The sequence below is a fragment of the Haliotis rufescens genome, unplaced genomic scaffold (assembly GCF_023055435.1).
Source record: "Haliotis rufescens isolate VD_foot unplaced genomic scaffold, xgHalRufe1.0.p SCAF_4, whole genome shotgun sequence".
NCBI lineage: Eukaryota > Metazoa > Mollusca > Gastropoda > Lepetellida > Haliotidae > Haliotis > Haliotis rufescens.
In genome coordinates, this window is record NW_025964112.1 from 12,959,413 (window position 1) to 12,976,831 (window position 17,419).

Below are 17,419 nucleotides of genomic sequence, written 5' to 3' on the forward strand. Positions count from 1 at the left end.
ACAAGTACTAAAATCAACTTCTATTTTGTGTTATTTAATCAAGAGACACTCACAGTTTTATGTCAAATAAATAGAAATAATTCAAATCCACAAGTCCATTTTGAAACTTTAAACAATAAAATAAAAGTATTGCCTTAGGTTAACAGGGCTGTTTATGTTTACATTTCTAACCTACTTTGAGTCACTTCCTCAGTAGCCTAGCTATATACAGATGCCTAGCTCATCCACAAAGTAAGATACAAACTATTGTTCCAGAACCCACCAGGACAGTATCGACGACTGCATCATCTGCCCCCGCGGCTACTACTGCCAGGACAGAGGTGCCACGGCGCCACAAGGGAAGTGCCTCGCTGGTCATATCTGCTTTGAAGGTGCCCTGGATGATGACCCGGTGTATAATAACGACACATCAGGCAACAAGACGCTCATCTTGTGGGGGGACACCTGTGAAGCTGGGTACTACTGTACGGAGGGCGTGGCCTTCATGATCCCCTGTCCCCGGGGCACATACAACCCAGACCGCCAGGGCCGGTCGGAGGAACAAGCCTGTAAACCGTGTGACCCTGGGAAGTACTGCAATGGATCTGCCCTCATTGAACCTACAGGTTTGTAACATTCATGTTGATAGACAGGGCATCTAAAAGTCAGTTCATTGTACAGCGATGGTGTTAGAAATCAAGATTGCTGTTCCACTATCTACTGTACCACAATGTTATGAATACAACAAGGATTCTAAGGTGCAAGAGTTTCTTGCAGTTGTCTCTTTTTTGTGTCAGGGCGCGCAGATATGGGTTAGATTTTCATATGCCCTGACTACGATTCTTGGTGTGTTGGCATCATACCCAAGCATGGGGTTTCACCAAGTTGTTACAATATCACTTTGGATATTCCTCCCAGTTATAACCCCATTATTCAATTATTTGCTGACCATAAACTGGTACTGTAGGTATGTATACCAATATGGCATATATACCCCTTTATTCCATTATTTGGAGATCCTTGTACTCCATGTACTGGTAGTGTAGGTATACCAATATGGCATATATACCCCATTATTCCATTATTTGCAGGACCATGTACTGGTACTATAGGTATACCAATATGGATTTTGTACCTCATTCCATTATTTGGAGGTCCATGTTTGCAGGACCCCGTACTGGTAGTGTAGGTATACCAGTATTGCATTTATACCGCATTATTCCATTGTTTGCAGGACACCGTACTGGTAGTGTAGGTATACCAGTATTGCATTTATACCGCATTATTCCATTGTTTGCAGGACCCCGTACTGGTAGTGTAGGTATACCAATATTGCATTTATACCCCATTATTCCATTGTTTGCAGGACACCGTACTGGTAGTGTAGGTATACCAGTATTGCATTTATACCGCATTATTCCATTGTTTGCAGGACCACATACTGGTAGTGTAGGTATACCAATATTGCATTATACCCCATTATTCCATTGTTTGCAGGACCACGTACTGGTAGTGTAGGTATACCAGTATTGCATTATACCCCATTATTCCATTGTTTGCAGGACCACATACTGGTAGTGTAGGTATACCAGTATTGCATTTATACCCCATTATTCCATTGTTTGCAGGACCACGTACTGGTAGTGTAGGTATACTGATATTGCATTATGCCCCATTATTCCATTGTTTGCAGGACCACATACTGGTAGTGTAGGTATACCAATATTGCATTATACCCCATTATTCCATTGTTTGCAGGACCATGTACTGGTAGTGTAGGTATACTGATATTGCATTATACCCCATTATTCCATTGTTCCATTGTTTGCAGGACCACGTACTGGTAGTGTCGGTATACTGATATTGCATTTATACCCCATTATTCCATTGTTTGCAGGATCATGTAGTGCTGGATACTATTGTACTGGTGGCTCATGGATTCCTGACCCCATCAACTCCAGCGTCTCCAACGACACCGGCGCCATCTGCCCAATGCATCACATCTGCCTGGAGGGGACAGACCAGCCCAAGCAGTGCCCCATTGGCTTCTATGCTAACAACACAGGCCTCTCTGTGTGCGAGCTGTGTCTGGCTGGGTTCATCTGCTTGCCAGGGGAAGCTCCACGAGTCTGTCCACAAGGTAGGCCTGTGTAGCTGCCAAAATGTTTACATGCCCTCCTTTTTTATTTCAGTTCCAGAATTTGGAGAGATGATTTGAAATTCTGTTTTAATAATCACCTTTGATTCATGCTACACAGTTCTACTGATTTAATGTCCTTCAGTTGTTGGTCATTTCATAATTTTGTTACAACTTTGTTTTGTTTTAAGTGGGTTGATCTTAGTGTTAGTATTTTTCAAATAGGTAAGCCTTTTTATCCATAATTGAATCTAGATTAAAAAATCTGCTTACAACAAATGACATTGTGTGTAAAGTGTTAACCCAAACAGAACTGTTGTGTGAATCCAATGAATTTATCTGTATAAACATAATAAAGAGAAGGCAGTAATGTTTCTTTGGATACACTGAGAAGTCGGAAAGAAGAGTTTTTTATAGGAGAAATCTCCAGTCTAAAGGAATCTGGATTAGTGATATTCAATATTCATCTGTCAGATCTTTAATGTCAGTATTCTGCTGATTTGCAAGCACAGTCAGAATTGTGTCCCTGGGGCATGCCAGAAACCTTTGATTGTTGGTTCGAATCCTTGTTCGCCCTGATTATGTTTCTAGGTTTGTCAGCACCATACCTGTGCTCGTGGGTTTCACCTAAGTGGTAAACGTCTGAGACCAACATCACCTCGGGCTTTCCTCCCACATTAAGCTGACATGGCGTGATATGACTGGAATACTGTTAAAAGCAGTGTTAAACCCCACTCACTCACTCACTCACTCACTCACTCACTCACTCACTCACTCACTCACTCACTCACACTCGCTCACACACACTCACTCACACACACTCACTCACACTCACTCACTCACTCACTCACTCACTCACTCACACTCACTCCATGTGACCATGCTAATGATGTCTCTCCCTAGGTTTCTACTGTGTTGCCAGTACAGCCAGCATCCCCACCAAGCAGGGGACTCCGTGTCCAATCGGGACATATGGGAAGGATGATGGTCTAGAGGCCGAAGCCAACTGTACCCTGTGTGATGCAGGGCACTACTGTGCCTCAGAAGGTGTGTACAACTGTAATGCAGGGTTTTATCTTTGTTAAACAAGAGATACAGAAGACCCCCTAATATGTAAGAGTTTCAAAGGATCCAGCTATAACAGGCAATGGCATATCAAACTTGGAACATGTTTATTTGTAGATATGACAGATAAAAGTCATATTTATGAAAATTAACTGAGGATTTAAGAGACTGACAGTTCAACCTCTCATAAAAGGAGTTGTTTTTTCTGCTTCCAAACCATGGATTTGTGTGTACTGGACGAATACTTATACATAGCGTTGTCACAAGAGGTGACTGACAGGATTGAGCGGTCAGGCCCACTGAGTTGGTTGATGCATGTCATCGTATCCCAACTGCAAGGATCGATGCTGATAATGTCAATCACTTGATTGTCTGGTCCAGACTTGATTATATACAAACCTCCGTCATGTAGCTTGAATATTGCTAAGTGCGCTGTTAAACAACAAACAAACAAACAAAATATAGCATTCTCCTTGCATTAACCACTATGTTGAAGTAATAATGTTGCCTTTCATCAGCATATTTCTTCCAAGAAGCCATTGCTTCACTTTACACATTTACATGTTGCCTTACTTAGGGTTGACCAACGCTACTGGGATGATCACAGCTGGGTACTGGTCAATTATTGGGTCATCTACACCCACGCCAGAAGACACAGACAATGAGAACAGAGGGCGCTGTCCCAAAGGCTTTTACTGCCCAGAAGGAAGTATCTCCCCTGCAGCGTGTCCTCGGGGAAGGCTTGGGTAATTACTCCACTCTCTTTCAATATACAATAATGATTCATGTCTAAGTAGCAGGTGATGTACAGTTAGTTTAATGTCGCTTTGAACAGTGCTTCAGTTTCAGCACAGCAGGTCTAGTAGATACAGCATCTGCCCAGAGAGCGGAAGGTTGGAAGTCTAATCCCATGGTTGTGTGATACAAAAAAAATTGTACTTTTGTTACCATGCCTGGCTCTCGTCATTAAGAGGATAAAGCAAGGGCTGGTTGGCTCAGAGTCTGTATACTGTGTCTGAGTAGGGTATTCATGTTAAGACTGCAGCATGGTGGCTCAGTGGGCTTGTTAAGGCGCTGACAAACCAAGGATCAAATCCATGTCAAATTGAGTGTTGTGAATGTTACAAGCCTACCCATGCAGTTAAGGGTTGAAACAGCTAGGGCCAACCGTTAAACGGAAAAGTGCAAATGTACACTTTTGCCATGAGTCATGGGACCCGTGAAGATCTGGGGTAGAATAGCAACCCATGCTTGCCGAAAAGGTGACTATTCTTGTCAAATAAGGCGACTGAAGTGAATTGGGTGATCAGGTTTGCTGACATGGTTGATGCTTGTCATTGTATCCCAATCGCGTGGATCTATGCTCATGATATAAATCACTGGATTGTCTGGTCCAGATTTGATTATTTCCAGACCACCGTCATATAGCTGGAATATTGCTGAGTGCAGCATTAAACAACAAACAAACCAATAAACCATGAGTCATCGGTTATGAAACCCTGTATTGGTAAGTAAGAAAAGCTGATTATGAGACAACTATTATTTGCTATTTCCAGCAAGTACGCCAGGAAGACGAAGGAGGATGAGTGTGAGCTCTGTGACCCTGGTTTCTACTGCCCCTACTACAACATGACGGAGACGACGCTGGAGTGTAGCCCTGGCCACTACTGCAGCCTCGGGTCCCCGGAACCATCACCCATCAACCAGACCTACGGAGACATCTGTCCCTCTGGTGAGCAGATAATGACATTAATCTGATATTGATGCAGTTGCTTGTCGCAGCTAAAAAGATCAGGATCCCATTGCACAAAGCCATCTTAGCACTACGATTATCATAAGTCTATGTTTAAGTATAGGAGTTACGATCGTCTTAGTGTTAAGATTGCCTTGTGGAGCGGGAGTCCAAGGCCCTATTCCACGAACCGATCTTAGCTCAAAGATGATTCTCCTATATTTTACATTGGCTAACAATCATCATAATGCTAAGATAGATTTATGGAATTGGGGCCCTGTTATATTTTCATTCACAATATGTAAAGCCCATCCTTGATATCCCTGGATATGAGAAAATGCTAAACCATACTTATCTATAGGTGTGGTCCGAATGTATTGGTAACCAGTTTTGAGGCATCTCCTCACCAAAAATGTCCCCTTACTGAAATAATGTGCGACACTTACCAGTCTTCAATTTATTTAGTCCTACTTAACACTTGTTTGTTTTGTTCTTATAGCCTTAAATATTGAATTTGAACATTGCCAGTAACAAAGGCAAAATTCAGTTTGAAACAAATTGAGTTGGTAGACTGTTCCTGTCAAAACACAGGTGAGGTCAAGTCATATATAATCAAAAACATAATCGCACTCCTTGTAAGGATGACACATTGTTTGCCAGGATACAAGTGTCCATCTGGGTCGAGTGTCCCTACAGCGTGTGATGCTGGAACCTACTCCAACGAGACTGGGCGTTTTACCTGCCTGGACTGCCCAGCTGGCTACTACTGCCCCGTTAACACCAGCGACCCCTTCCTGTGTCCCGAGGGCTACTGGTGTGGCCCCAAGTACAAGACGGCCTACCAGACACCGTGTCTGTCTGGAACCTACAACAACGCCACCGGGATGAGTGCCGCGTCACACTGCCTTGCCTGTCTGCCAGGGTAAGTGTTCACTCCCTTGTACAGCTCAACAAAATATATTCTTGCATACTAAACAATGATATACCAGTAACCTTGTGTGACAGTGAAGTAAATGCCCTCTCTCTAAACTGATATCACTTGCACAAGCAATGATGTCATTTATGTTGCTGTGGTATAATCAAACAATATTTCCATGAGCAACAAAAGTCTAGGCTCACTAATTGCTATATAGCAGGGTTAACTCTGTGTGTAGCCTACAGGTTCTACTGTCCCAAACCATCTCATAGATTGGTTACTGTGGAAGTTAACTGTGTATACCCAACAGGTTTTAAGGTGCCAAAAAATCACATAGATTGGTTACAGTGGAGGGTTAACTTATGTATACCACACAGGTTCTATGGTCCCAAACCATCTCATTGATTGGTTAAGTTTGTTTGTTTGTGGTTTAATGCCGCACTCAGCAATATTCCAGCTATATGACGGCAGTCTGTAAATAATCGAGTCTAGACCAGACAATCCAGTGATTGGGATCGATGACATGTATCAACCAAGTCAGCGAGTCTGACCACCCGATCCCGTTAGTCGCCTCTTACGACAAGTGATTGGTTAAGTTGCAGGGTTAACTGTATATACCCACAGGTTGTACTGTCCCAAACCATCTATACTCCTCAGGGTTAACTGTATGTATACCCCACATGGTTAACTGCTTGTATACTCGACATGGTTAACTGCATGAATACCACCCAGGGTTACCTGTGTATACCCACAGGGTTTAACTGTGTATACCCCACAGGGTTTAACTGTGTATACCCCACAGGGTTTAACTGTGTTTACCCCACAGGGTTTAAATATGTATACCCTACAGGGTTAACTGTGTATACCCCACATGCTTTAACTGTGTATACCCCACAGGGTTTAACTGTGTATACCCTACAGGGTTAACTGTGTATACCCCACATGCTTTAACTGTGTATACCCCACAGGGTTTAACTGTGTATGCCACCCAGGGATAACTGTGTATACCCACAGGGTTTAACTGTGTATACCCTACAGGGTTAACTTGAATACCCCACAGGGTTAACTGTGTATACCCTACAGGGTTAACTCTGTATACCCCACATGGTTAACTGCATGTATACGCCCCAAGGTAAACTTTATGTATACCCCACAGGGTTAACTGTGTGTATACTCCATATGTTTAACTGCATGTGTACCCCCCAGGGTTAACTGTACGTATATCCCACAGGGTTAACTGCATGTATACACTCCAGGGTTAACTGTATGTATATCCCACAGGGTTAACTGTATGTATACCCCCCAGGGTTAACTGTATGTATATCCCATAGGGTTAACTGTATGTATATCCCACAGGGTTAACTGCATGTATACCCTCCAGGGTTAACTATGTATATCCCACAGGGTTAACTGTATGTATATCCCACAGGGTTAACTGTATGTATACCCCACAGGATTAAGTGTATGTATACCCCACAGGGTTAACTGTATGTATTCCCCCCAGGGTTAACTGTATGTATATCCCACAGGGTTAACTGTATGTATATCCCTCAGGGTTAACTGTATGTATACCCCACAGGGTTAACTGTATGTTTACCCCACAGGGTTAACTGTATGTATACCCCACAGGGTTAACTGTATGTATATCCCACAGGGTTAACTGTATGTATACCCTCCAGGGTTAACTGTATGTATATCCCACAGGGTTAACTGTATGTGTACCCCACAGGGTTAACTGTATGTGTACCCCACAGGGTTAACTGTATGTATACACCCCAGGGTTAACTGTATGTATACCCTCCAGGGTTAACTGTATGTATATCCCACAGGGTTAACTGTATGTATATCCCACAGGGTTAACTGTATGTATACCCTCCAGGGTTAACTGTATGTATATCCCACAGGGTTAACTGTATGTATATCCCACAGGGTTAACTGTATGTATATCCCACAGGGTTAACTGTATGTATATCCCACAGGGTTAACTGTATGTATACCCTCCAGGGTTAACTGTATGTATATCCCACAGGGTTAACTGTATGAGTACCCCACATGGTTAACTGTATGTATACCCTCCAGGGTTAACTGTATGTATATCCCACAGGGTTAACTGTATGTGTACCCCACATGGTTAACTGTATGTATACCCTCCAGGGTTAACTGTATGTATATCCCACAGGGTTAACTGTATGTGTACCCCACATGGTTAACTGTATGTATACCCTCCAGGGTTAACTGTATGTATATCCCACAGGGTTAACTGTATGTATACCCCACATGGTTAACTGTATGTATACCCCACAGGTTCTACTGTGCCTCCCAGGGCCTGGCTGTGCCTACTGATGAGTGTGACCCGGGCTGGTACTGCACAGGTGGGGCCAAGTCTGCTCAGCCAACCACCCCCTTGGAGGGCGGACAGTGCACCCAGGGGCACTTCTGTCCACGAGGGAGCTCCCTCGAGATCCCCTGCACACCGGGGCTGTACTGTGACAATGTTGGTGAGTATACAGGAACAACCACCAAAGATGTTTTTGTGGCAAAGGAGATTAACATAGATTTTGTTTCAGTTGGTGAGTGCCAGCTTTAACGAAGATTGATATTCTTTGATAATCTCATTCTGAATTAAGTGTTATAAATATACAGGTAAGAGAAAAGCCCGCTTTCAAATCCTTTCCACACTGTTGATAAGGCCGTGTGTTCAGTAGCTGGTACATTAGAGTCATGAAGTGCTGTGGAATCAATTCCCATGTGTGGGTCACTGTCTCAGAAAAATAAAAGCATTTATGATAGAACAGATACAGTTTTTTGGGTGTTTTATCAGCTTTGCAGGTGTTTAATCACCAGACACCAGCGGAAAGCACAGGGCAAGGCCAGTATAAGGTTGTCCTGTAGTTTGAGGAACCTTGACTGGCAACAGGAGGAGGTCAATGGAAGTGTTCAAGTGTTGTACAATGTTTCTTACAGAGTTGTCTACACCAACTGGCAACTGCAGTGAAGGCTACTACTGTTCCGGTGGCTCCTCAACACCCACGCCAGTCGGACAAGGCTATGGTGAGGTTTAGATCCAGTGTTGTGGCATCACTGGTCTCTTGTCAGGTACAGATAAGGTCTATGTTACAACCCGTGAAAAACTGAACCACTTCTGATAATGAAGAGTGAATGGTTATCACCAGGAGAGAGGATGAAAGGAATGGAATTATAAACGTCAGTAAAGTTTTTCTTATCTGGAAGAAAAGGAAGGTAATGGACAAGAGCCCCTATCTGTGCTTTAAGTTGGGACCTGACTATCATTGTGTTTAAACTGGCATACGATCCTCCTCACTAATTTCGACATCCAAGTTAATAATCATTTTTCCATCTTACCATTTTCATTTTCAGGTGACCTATGTCCACTTGGTCAATTCTGCCATGATGGAAGCGCCAACGGCACATTCTGTCCTCCAGGAACATATCTGAACACAACAGGGTCAAGGTCTGAGAGCGACTGTATCACCTGTCTACAAGGCTTCTACTGCGCAGGCTATGGCAATGTCGACGCAGACACGAAGTGTGACCCGGGTTACTACTGCCCCCCTGGCATGAACATCTCCAACCCTGCTGAGTACACATGTCCTCAAGGTTGGTCCTGCGTTCATTGTGTCAAGTTGCTTTGGAGACGTCTTAGACTGTATTATCTGGGCCCACTTGCACAAAGCGATCTTAGCACTAAGATGATCACAACTCCCATACTTTAACATAGGCTTACAATAGTCTCTGCGCTAAGATGATCGTAACTCCCACACTTTAACATAGGCTTACAATAGTCTCAGTGCTAAGATGATCGTAACTCCCACACTTTAACATAGGCTTACAATAGTCTCAGCGCTCAGATGATCATAACTCCCATACTTTAACATAGACTTACAATAGTCGTAGTGCTAAGATTGCTTTGTGCAAGTGGGCCCTGGAGCAGCTGCACATCATTTCACTATTGGTGTTGGCATTTAGAGATTTAGGCAAGATGAAATTGTCCGAATGATCTGGGTGGCATGTTAGGTAGACCCAGTTGTCTAAACACCTGCAATTAACATTGGCATCCCATAGGTGCCAGAAACATATGATCAGGGGTTTGAATCCAAGTTTCAGGTCTGTCAACACACATGCTCATTGTTTTCACCTAAGTTTAAATGTCTAAAACCTGGATCACTTCAGGCTTTCAGGCTTTCTTCATTCATCAAGTTGACATGCTGTGATAGAACTGAAATACTGTTAAAAATAATGTTAAACCAACAAAATCATTTGTGGATTTTGAAGACTGAAATATGTTGTGAATTCGTGAAAGATGGTGAGATACAACTGTATTAAGGATGAATGTAGAGGGGATACCAGATCAGTGTTTTGTGATTATCTGGCTGTCTGATTATGTGATTATCGAAGGCAGACGGCGTCTACGCAAAACACTTGAATTGTGGGTAAATGTTGACTTACAGCTTTGAGAAATGTATTGCGAACAAAAAGAATAAGACTAAGGCTTTTGAATGGAAGTGGCTCCCTCTATCGCCTTATCTGAAGTGAAGGTCCAGTATATAAAATATCAAAGAAGAGATTTGCCTTTTCACAGTCTTATCAAAGTGTGTGCTCTTCTATGTATCTCATATGCCTGTGCTCTTTCTGGAAATAAAACCATATGATTGATAAAGAGAAGCCAATAGTTGCTCAAAATTTATGTGATTATTCATATTTTCAAGACATATGGTAATCTAAATTATGTGAACTCTACTCTTTATAACAATGAACATGGGTTAAAAAATATATATAGTATATTTTTAAAGTACTATTTTTTTACCCCTTTTTTTGACAATGTCCCCTTTTTCCTCAATTGGGTCTCTATACAACTCCCTCTGTGGAACATGTCTATATATGAACTGTGTCCTCCCAGGTCACAACTGTCCCCTCGGCAGCCATGAGGCCGTGCGTTGTGTCAGCGGGTTAAAAAATATATATAGTATATTTTTAAAGTACTATTTTTGTACCCCTTTTTTTTTTGACAATGTCCCCTTTTTCCTCAATTGGGTCTCTATACAACTCCCTCTGTGGAACATGTCTATATATGAACTGTGTCCTCCCAGGTCACAGCTGTCCCCTCGGCAGCCATGAGGCCGTGCGTTGTGTCAGCGGCACCTACCAGGACGAGGTCGGCCAGGGCCAGTGTAAACCATGCCCACAAGGATTCTTCTGTGACAACACCATGGACCCTGTCGTCCTGTTCAACAACAGCTACTGTCCTATGGGTAAGATATGTAACTCAGATTGTCTGCTTCTCAGCCTCTATCAATGTATTGTATATAGTAGCCTATACAGTTATGTAGTTGTCTATAAAGAGAGGGTGGACACAGATTTCAACTTACTTTTTCAATGTGACATTTCGGCATAGGCTCTTTTATCATAATCAAGTCTTGAAACATGTCATCATTGAAGCGTATAAATGTGACTACAGCAACCAAATGATCCATACATTCATAGGCATTTGGAGACTTTTTCATTATAGTATTGATACTTGCTTCCTCAGGGTACTACTGTCCAGCGGAAACCAAGTATGCCGTGGAACATCCGTGTCCAAAAGGGACATATAGCAACCGCACAGGGCTACAGGAACAGACAGATTGTCTCCCCTGTCCAGGAGGCTATTACTGTGACATGCCTGCCCAGACCACCTTCACCAGCATCTGTGAGGCAGGGTGAGTTCCACTGGCAGATGTGTTGACATTCATCACCACTCGCCCCTTTCCGTTACCTGTTATGTGCGAAAATATGACAAACCAATCAGAATGTGCTTATGATTTCAAGTTCCTCGTCAAAGAATCCCTCAGAAATAATTTTTGATTTTACATATGTCTTGCATCTAAAAATATACCAAAGACACACTTAAATGTGTTCAATCATACTGTATAATTCCGCATGTCCCCATGTGCTTTAAAATTGCATCTGAAATATATATAATATATGGAGAAATATGTGTGAACCATTACGCAACGAGTTGACAATTATTTTAGGTATGCCCGTTTGCGCTAAGACGGAACCCGGTCGCAAAAATGGCCACGATAGGGGAACGAGTCGCTATTCGGCTTGTCCCGAGTTGGTCACGAATGATATGTTGAAAGAATAACCAAGGAGCTACAAGGAGTGACACATTATGTCAAGAGTGTATTAATTAACTTCCTCAGCATTAGCTTGGTACCTCCAACAGTACTCCAAAATAATTTATTACAATAACTTTTTTCTTCTCGGGGGGAAAATGTAATAAAATATGGCTTTCAAAATCACAAGTAGAGATATGTGCTCAGACACACTAAGAATAACATCACAAAAAGTGTTTGTGATGTCATTAAAAAGTGTTTATGTGTCATAAACAATTGATGGTTGCAAATATTTTGCAACCAATGGCTCCACAAACATCACACAAGCTTCTATGATACGTGTTACTTAATTTGAGTTTTCATTTTGCATTAAGTGAAAAGGCTGTGAGGTAAATGAAATAATGTTTATTTTGGAGGGCTTTCAGGAAGTTATGTCATTAATTTGTCACAAGATACTTATTAAAAACATTGCAAAATTGCTTTTTATTCACAAATATTGCTTAAATGTATGGGCAAAATGAGTATTTATTTCAGGACAAGAGCCCTTAACTATAGCAAGGGTTAGTAAATGAGTTGAAGAATACCTAGGAGCATGAGTCTTGTCTATCAACTGACGGGATCAGAATAGAGTTTGCATGAGGATGACTTATTTCAGAAAATACAAACTCATTGCACAACTCACTTCTGACAGTTCTCATTTCTTGGGTCCATCGTGATTTTGCTGAAAGCAGATCTCACTCACTCACTCACTCACTCACTCACTCACTCACTCACTCACTCACTCACTCACTCACTCACTCACTCACTCACTCACTCACTCACTCACTTCAATGTCATCTTTCTTCAGCTACTACTGCCGTCAGTACGCCACATCTGGCACACCATCTCAAGGCTACGATGCTGACCTGTGTCCAGTAGGTCACTACTGCCCACGACAAACGTCCGAGCCCCAGAAATGTCCACTAGGGACTTACTCAAACGCTGTCAATCTGACAGCTGAGGAGGAATGCCTCAACTGCACTGCAGGTGAGACTTCAGGCCATGATGCCAACAGGTCATCAAAGTGTTTACCGGAAAATTAAATTATTTCATTACAAATGTAAAACCTTGCTACGTAAATTCTCCCTACCTAACACGCAGGGACATTTCTCCTCCCATTGTAATTGCAATTTAAAAAGTAGTTCAATGTTTGCATAATCTTAAATAATATAAACAAAAGTAACAAGCATATTCGAGGTCAATAATATTCTTTAGCATACATTTGGATATGATTATATACAAAATCATCATCAACGAAAAATATTCTTGAAATCTACAAGACCACTGTTGGAAACGAAAGAAAACATGCTGGTCAAGTAACAAAAATGGAGCTTTGCGAACAGTCTTGATTGACAAGTTCAATATGAAATATACAGTTATAACGAAACATTTTCAAGAGAATAACAAACGGCAAGAAGCCACATTAACTCCATAAATGACCATCAGTCATTATCTTGCCTTGTCAATGTGAAAGGCAACGATAAAAGGAAGTCAACAGTTTGCGTACGAGATAGACACTTAAGATAAAGGGGAGACAATTTTGGGGAAGTTAACCCTTGTATGACAATAGTTCCGTTGAAGTGTTATGTTCACTGCATTGAAATATCAAGTGTTATGTTTACTGCAAATGAAAATACCACTTTTCTCCACTTCAGAATCTCAGTCTTTCACACTGAAGTATATAATAAATGTGTATATCCATCCTCCATATGTTGTATAAATGTGTATTAATCCTTCTTTTTGACTATGGCAGGCAAATACTGTAGTGAGCTGAATGCAACAACAGAGAGTGGTCCATGTGAGGCTGGCTACTATTGTCCTGTGCGATCCACCAGCTCCCAGGAGAACATATGTCCATCTGGCTACTACTGTCCGGCTCTCAGTCACACACCATCACCATGTCCCAAAGGTCAGTAGCATCACCATGCCACAAAGGTCCCTAGCATCACCATGTCCTAAAGGTCAATAGCATCAACATGTCCTAAAGGTCAGTAGCATCACCATGTCCTAAAGGTCAGTAGCATCACCTTGTCCTAAAGGTCAGTAGCATCACCATGTCCTAAAGACAAGTAGCATCTCCATGTCCTAAAGGCAAGTAGCAACACCAAGTCCTAAAGACAAGTAGCATCACCATGTCCTAAAGGTCAGTAGCATCACCATGTCCTAAAGGTAAGTAGCATCACCTTGTCCTAAAGGTCAGTAGCATCACCATGTCCTAAAGGCAAGTAGCATCACCATGTCCTAAAGACAAGTAGCATCACCATGTCCTAAAGGTCAGTAGCATCACCATGTCCTAAAGGTAAGTAGCATCACCTTGTCCTAAAGGTCAGTAGCATCACCATGTCCTAAAGGCAAGTAGCATCACCATGTCCTAAAGGCAAGTAGCATCACCTTGTCCTAAAGGTCAGTAGCATCACCATGTCCTAAAGGTCAGTAGCATCACCATGTCCTAAAGGTCAGTAGCATCACCATGTCCTAAAGGTCAGTAGCATCACCTTGTCCTAAAGGTCAGTAGCATCACCATGTCCTAAAGGTCAGTAGCATCTCCATGTCCTAAAGGTCAGTAGCATCACCATGTCCTAAAGGTCAGTAGCATCTCCATGTCCTAAAGGCAAGTAGCAACACCATGTCCTAAAGGTCAGTAGCATCTCCATGTCCTAAAGGCAAGTAGCAACACCATGTCCTAAAGACAAGTAGCATCACCATGTCCTAAAGGTCAGTAGCATCACCATGTCCTAAAGGTAAGTAGCATCACCTTGTCCTAAAGGTCAGTAGCATCACCATGTCCTAAAGGCAAGTAGCATCACCATGTCCTAAAGGCAAGTAGCATCACCTTGTCCTAAAGGTCAGTAGCATCACCATGTCCTAAAGGTCAGTAGCATCACCATGTCCTAAAGGTCAGTAGCATCACCTTGTCCTAAAGGTCAGTAGCATCACCATGTCCTAAAGGTCAGTAGCATCTCCATGTCCTAAAGGCAAGTAGCAACACCATGTCCTAAAGACAAGTAGCATCACCATGTCCTAAAGGTCAGTAGCATCACCATGTCCTAAAGGCAAGTAGCATCACCATGTCCTAAAGGTCAGTAGCATCACCATGTCCTAAAGGTAAGTAGCATCACCATGTCCTAAAGGTAAGTAGCATCACCATGTCCTAAAGGTCAGTAGCATCACCATGTCCTAAAGGCAAGTAGCATCACCTTGTCCTAAAGGTCAGTAGCATCACCATGTCCTAAAGGTCAGTAGCATCACCATGTCCTAAAGGTCAGTAGCATCACCTTGTCCTAAAGGTCAGTAGCATCACCATGTCCTAAAGGTCAGTAGCATCTCCATGTCCTAAAGGCAAGTAGCAACACCATGTCCTAAAGACAAGTAGCATCACCATGTCCTAAAGGTCAGTAGCATCACCATGTCCTAAAGGCAAGTAGCATCACCATGTCCTAAAGGTCAGTAGCATCACCATGTCCTAAAGGTAAGTAGCATCACCATGTCCTAAAGGTCAGTAGCATCACCATGTCTTAAAGGCCAGTAGCATCACCATGTCCTAAAGGTCAGTAGCATCTCCATGTCCTAAAGGTCAGTAGCATCACCATGTCCTAAAGGTCAGTAGCATCTCCATGTCCTAAAGGCAAGTAGCAACACCATGTCCTAAAGGTCAGTAGCATCTCCATGTCCTAAAGGCAAGTAGCAACACCATGTCCTAAAGACAAGTAGCATCACCATGTCCTAAAGGTCAGTAGCATCACCATGTCCTAAAGGTAAGTAGCATCACCTTGTCCTAAAGGTCAGTAGCATCACCATGTCCTAAAGGCAAGTAGCATCACCATGTCCTAAAGGCAAGTAGCATCACCTTGTCCTAAAGGTCAGTAGCATCACCATGTCCTAAAGGTCAGTAGCATCACCATGTCCTAAAGGTCAGTAGCATCACCTTGTCCTAAAGGTCAGTAGCATCACCATGTCCTAAAGGTCAGTAGCATCTCCATGTCCTAAAGGCAAGTAGCAACACCATGTCCTAAAGACAAGTAGCATCACCATGTCCTAAAGGTCAGTAGCATCACCATGTCCTAAAGGCAAGTAGCATCACCATGTCCTAAAGGTCAGTAGCATCACCATGTCCTAAAGGTAAGTAGCATCACCATGTCCTAAAGGTAAGTAGCATCACCATGTCCTAAAGGTCAGTAGCATCACCATGTCCTAAAGGCAAGTAGCATCACCTTGTCCTAAAGGTCAGTAGCATCACCATGTCCTAAAGGTCAGTAGCATCACCATGTCCTAAAGGTCAGTAGCATCACCTTGTCCTAAAGGTCAGTAGCATCACCATGTCCTAAAGGTCAGTAGCATCTCCATGTCCTAAAGGCAAGTAGCAACACCATGTCCTAAAGACAAGTAGCATCACCATGTCCTAAAGGTCAGTAGCATCACCATGTCCTAAAGGCAAGTAGCATCACCATGTCCTAAAGGTCAGTAGCATCACCATGTCCTAAAGGTAAGTAGCATCACCATGTCCTAAAGGTCAGTAGCATCACCATGTCTTAAAGGCCAGTAGCATCACCATGTCCTAAAGGCCAGTAGCATCACCATGTCCTAAAGGTCAGTAGCATCACCATGTCTTAAAGGCCAGTAGCACCACCATGTCATAAAGTCTGTATAGCCCTCAATATCTGTGTCACCATGATTAGTAATTAGTAGCTCCAGTGAGCATCACTTTAACTGATAAACTCTCAATAATATTTACTATATTCTTGTTTCTGTTTGTCATATGATCCATGTGTCTGCTGTGGTATGGCAGTCTCCACCTTTCCTTTCTCTAATACTGACATGTAGTTGCAATTTGGTAACAGCTAGAGTAAGACCCCCGTCCATGCCTGCATATGTATCCTCTTGCTCTACAACATTGTATTATCTGAGTCCTGATTCCTTCAACATGAGTAGTCAGTGTTATTATTATTCAGGAACATTCTCCAACTTTACGAATGTGAAGACAAAGAATGAATGCTCCGAATGTCCGGGAGGATCGTACTGCGAGACAGATGGACTCTCGGAACCTACTGGGCTGTGTGGAGAAGGTGAGGGCTGTTATCATCTAACAGACAATTTATCATGTTGAGAAATGGCATAAGTCTACAACTTAACTCTTTCAACACCGTAGGCCGGTTATCCGGCCAAGAAGCATCGAGTCCCCAGACACCGTTGGCCGGTTAACCGGCCAAGCCGTAGTCACGTCAAAATAATATATATTTTTATGGACCTACCTGTGATATCATTCATTTATTAAATCTATCACATTTCACAATACGTATTCCAATTCAATTTATCATTTTTTATCGATAAATTACAAAATTATTCACTATTTCCCGAGATGTTATTGAAAATAAAATTCTCGGACACACATTTCGACAACGGGTCCACATCGAACATGTCAAAGAGCAAAATAAAGA

The 17,419-nt window shown here is 42.5% G+C and overlaps 1 protein-coding gene across 1 annotated transcript in view; it reads left to right on the top strand.

Annotated features, from left to right (window-relative positions):
• LOC124111392 overlaps nt 1-17,419 on the top strand; it is a 172,263-nt gene that overhangs the window by 61,119 nt on the left and 93,725 nt on the right. Inside the window, exons 30-43 of the mRNA XM_048382016.1 lie at nt 256-605; nt 1,877-2,119; nt 3,020-3,163; nt 3,759-3,927; nt 4,738-4,913; nt 5,574-5,835; nt 8,134-8,327; nt 8,794-8,880; nt 9,208-9,447; nt 10,938-11,099; nt 11,378-11,546; nt 12,793-12,971; nt 13,738-13,893; nt 16,934-17,047. Coding sequence (XP_048237973.1) covers nt 256-605; nt 1,877-2,119; nt 3,020-3,163; nt 3,759-3,927; nt 4,738-4,913; nt 5,574-5,835; nt 8,134-8,327; nt 8,794-8,880; nt 9,208-9,447; nt 10,938-11,099; nt 11,378-11,546; nt 12,793-12,971; nt 13,738-13,893; nt 16,934-17,047 — 2,645 coding nt within the window. The remainder of the gene's footprint in view (nt 1-255; nt 606-1,876; nt 2,120-3,019; nt 3,164-3,758; nt 3,928-4,737; nt 4,914-5,573; nt 5,836-8,133; nt 8,328-8,793; nt 8,881-9,207; nt 9,448-10,937; nt 11,100-11,377; nt 11,547-12,792; nt 12,972-13,737; nt 13,894-16,933; nt 17,048-17,419) is intronic.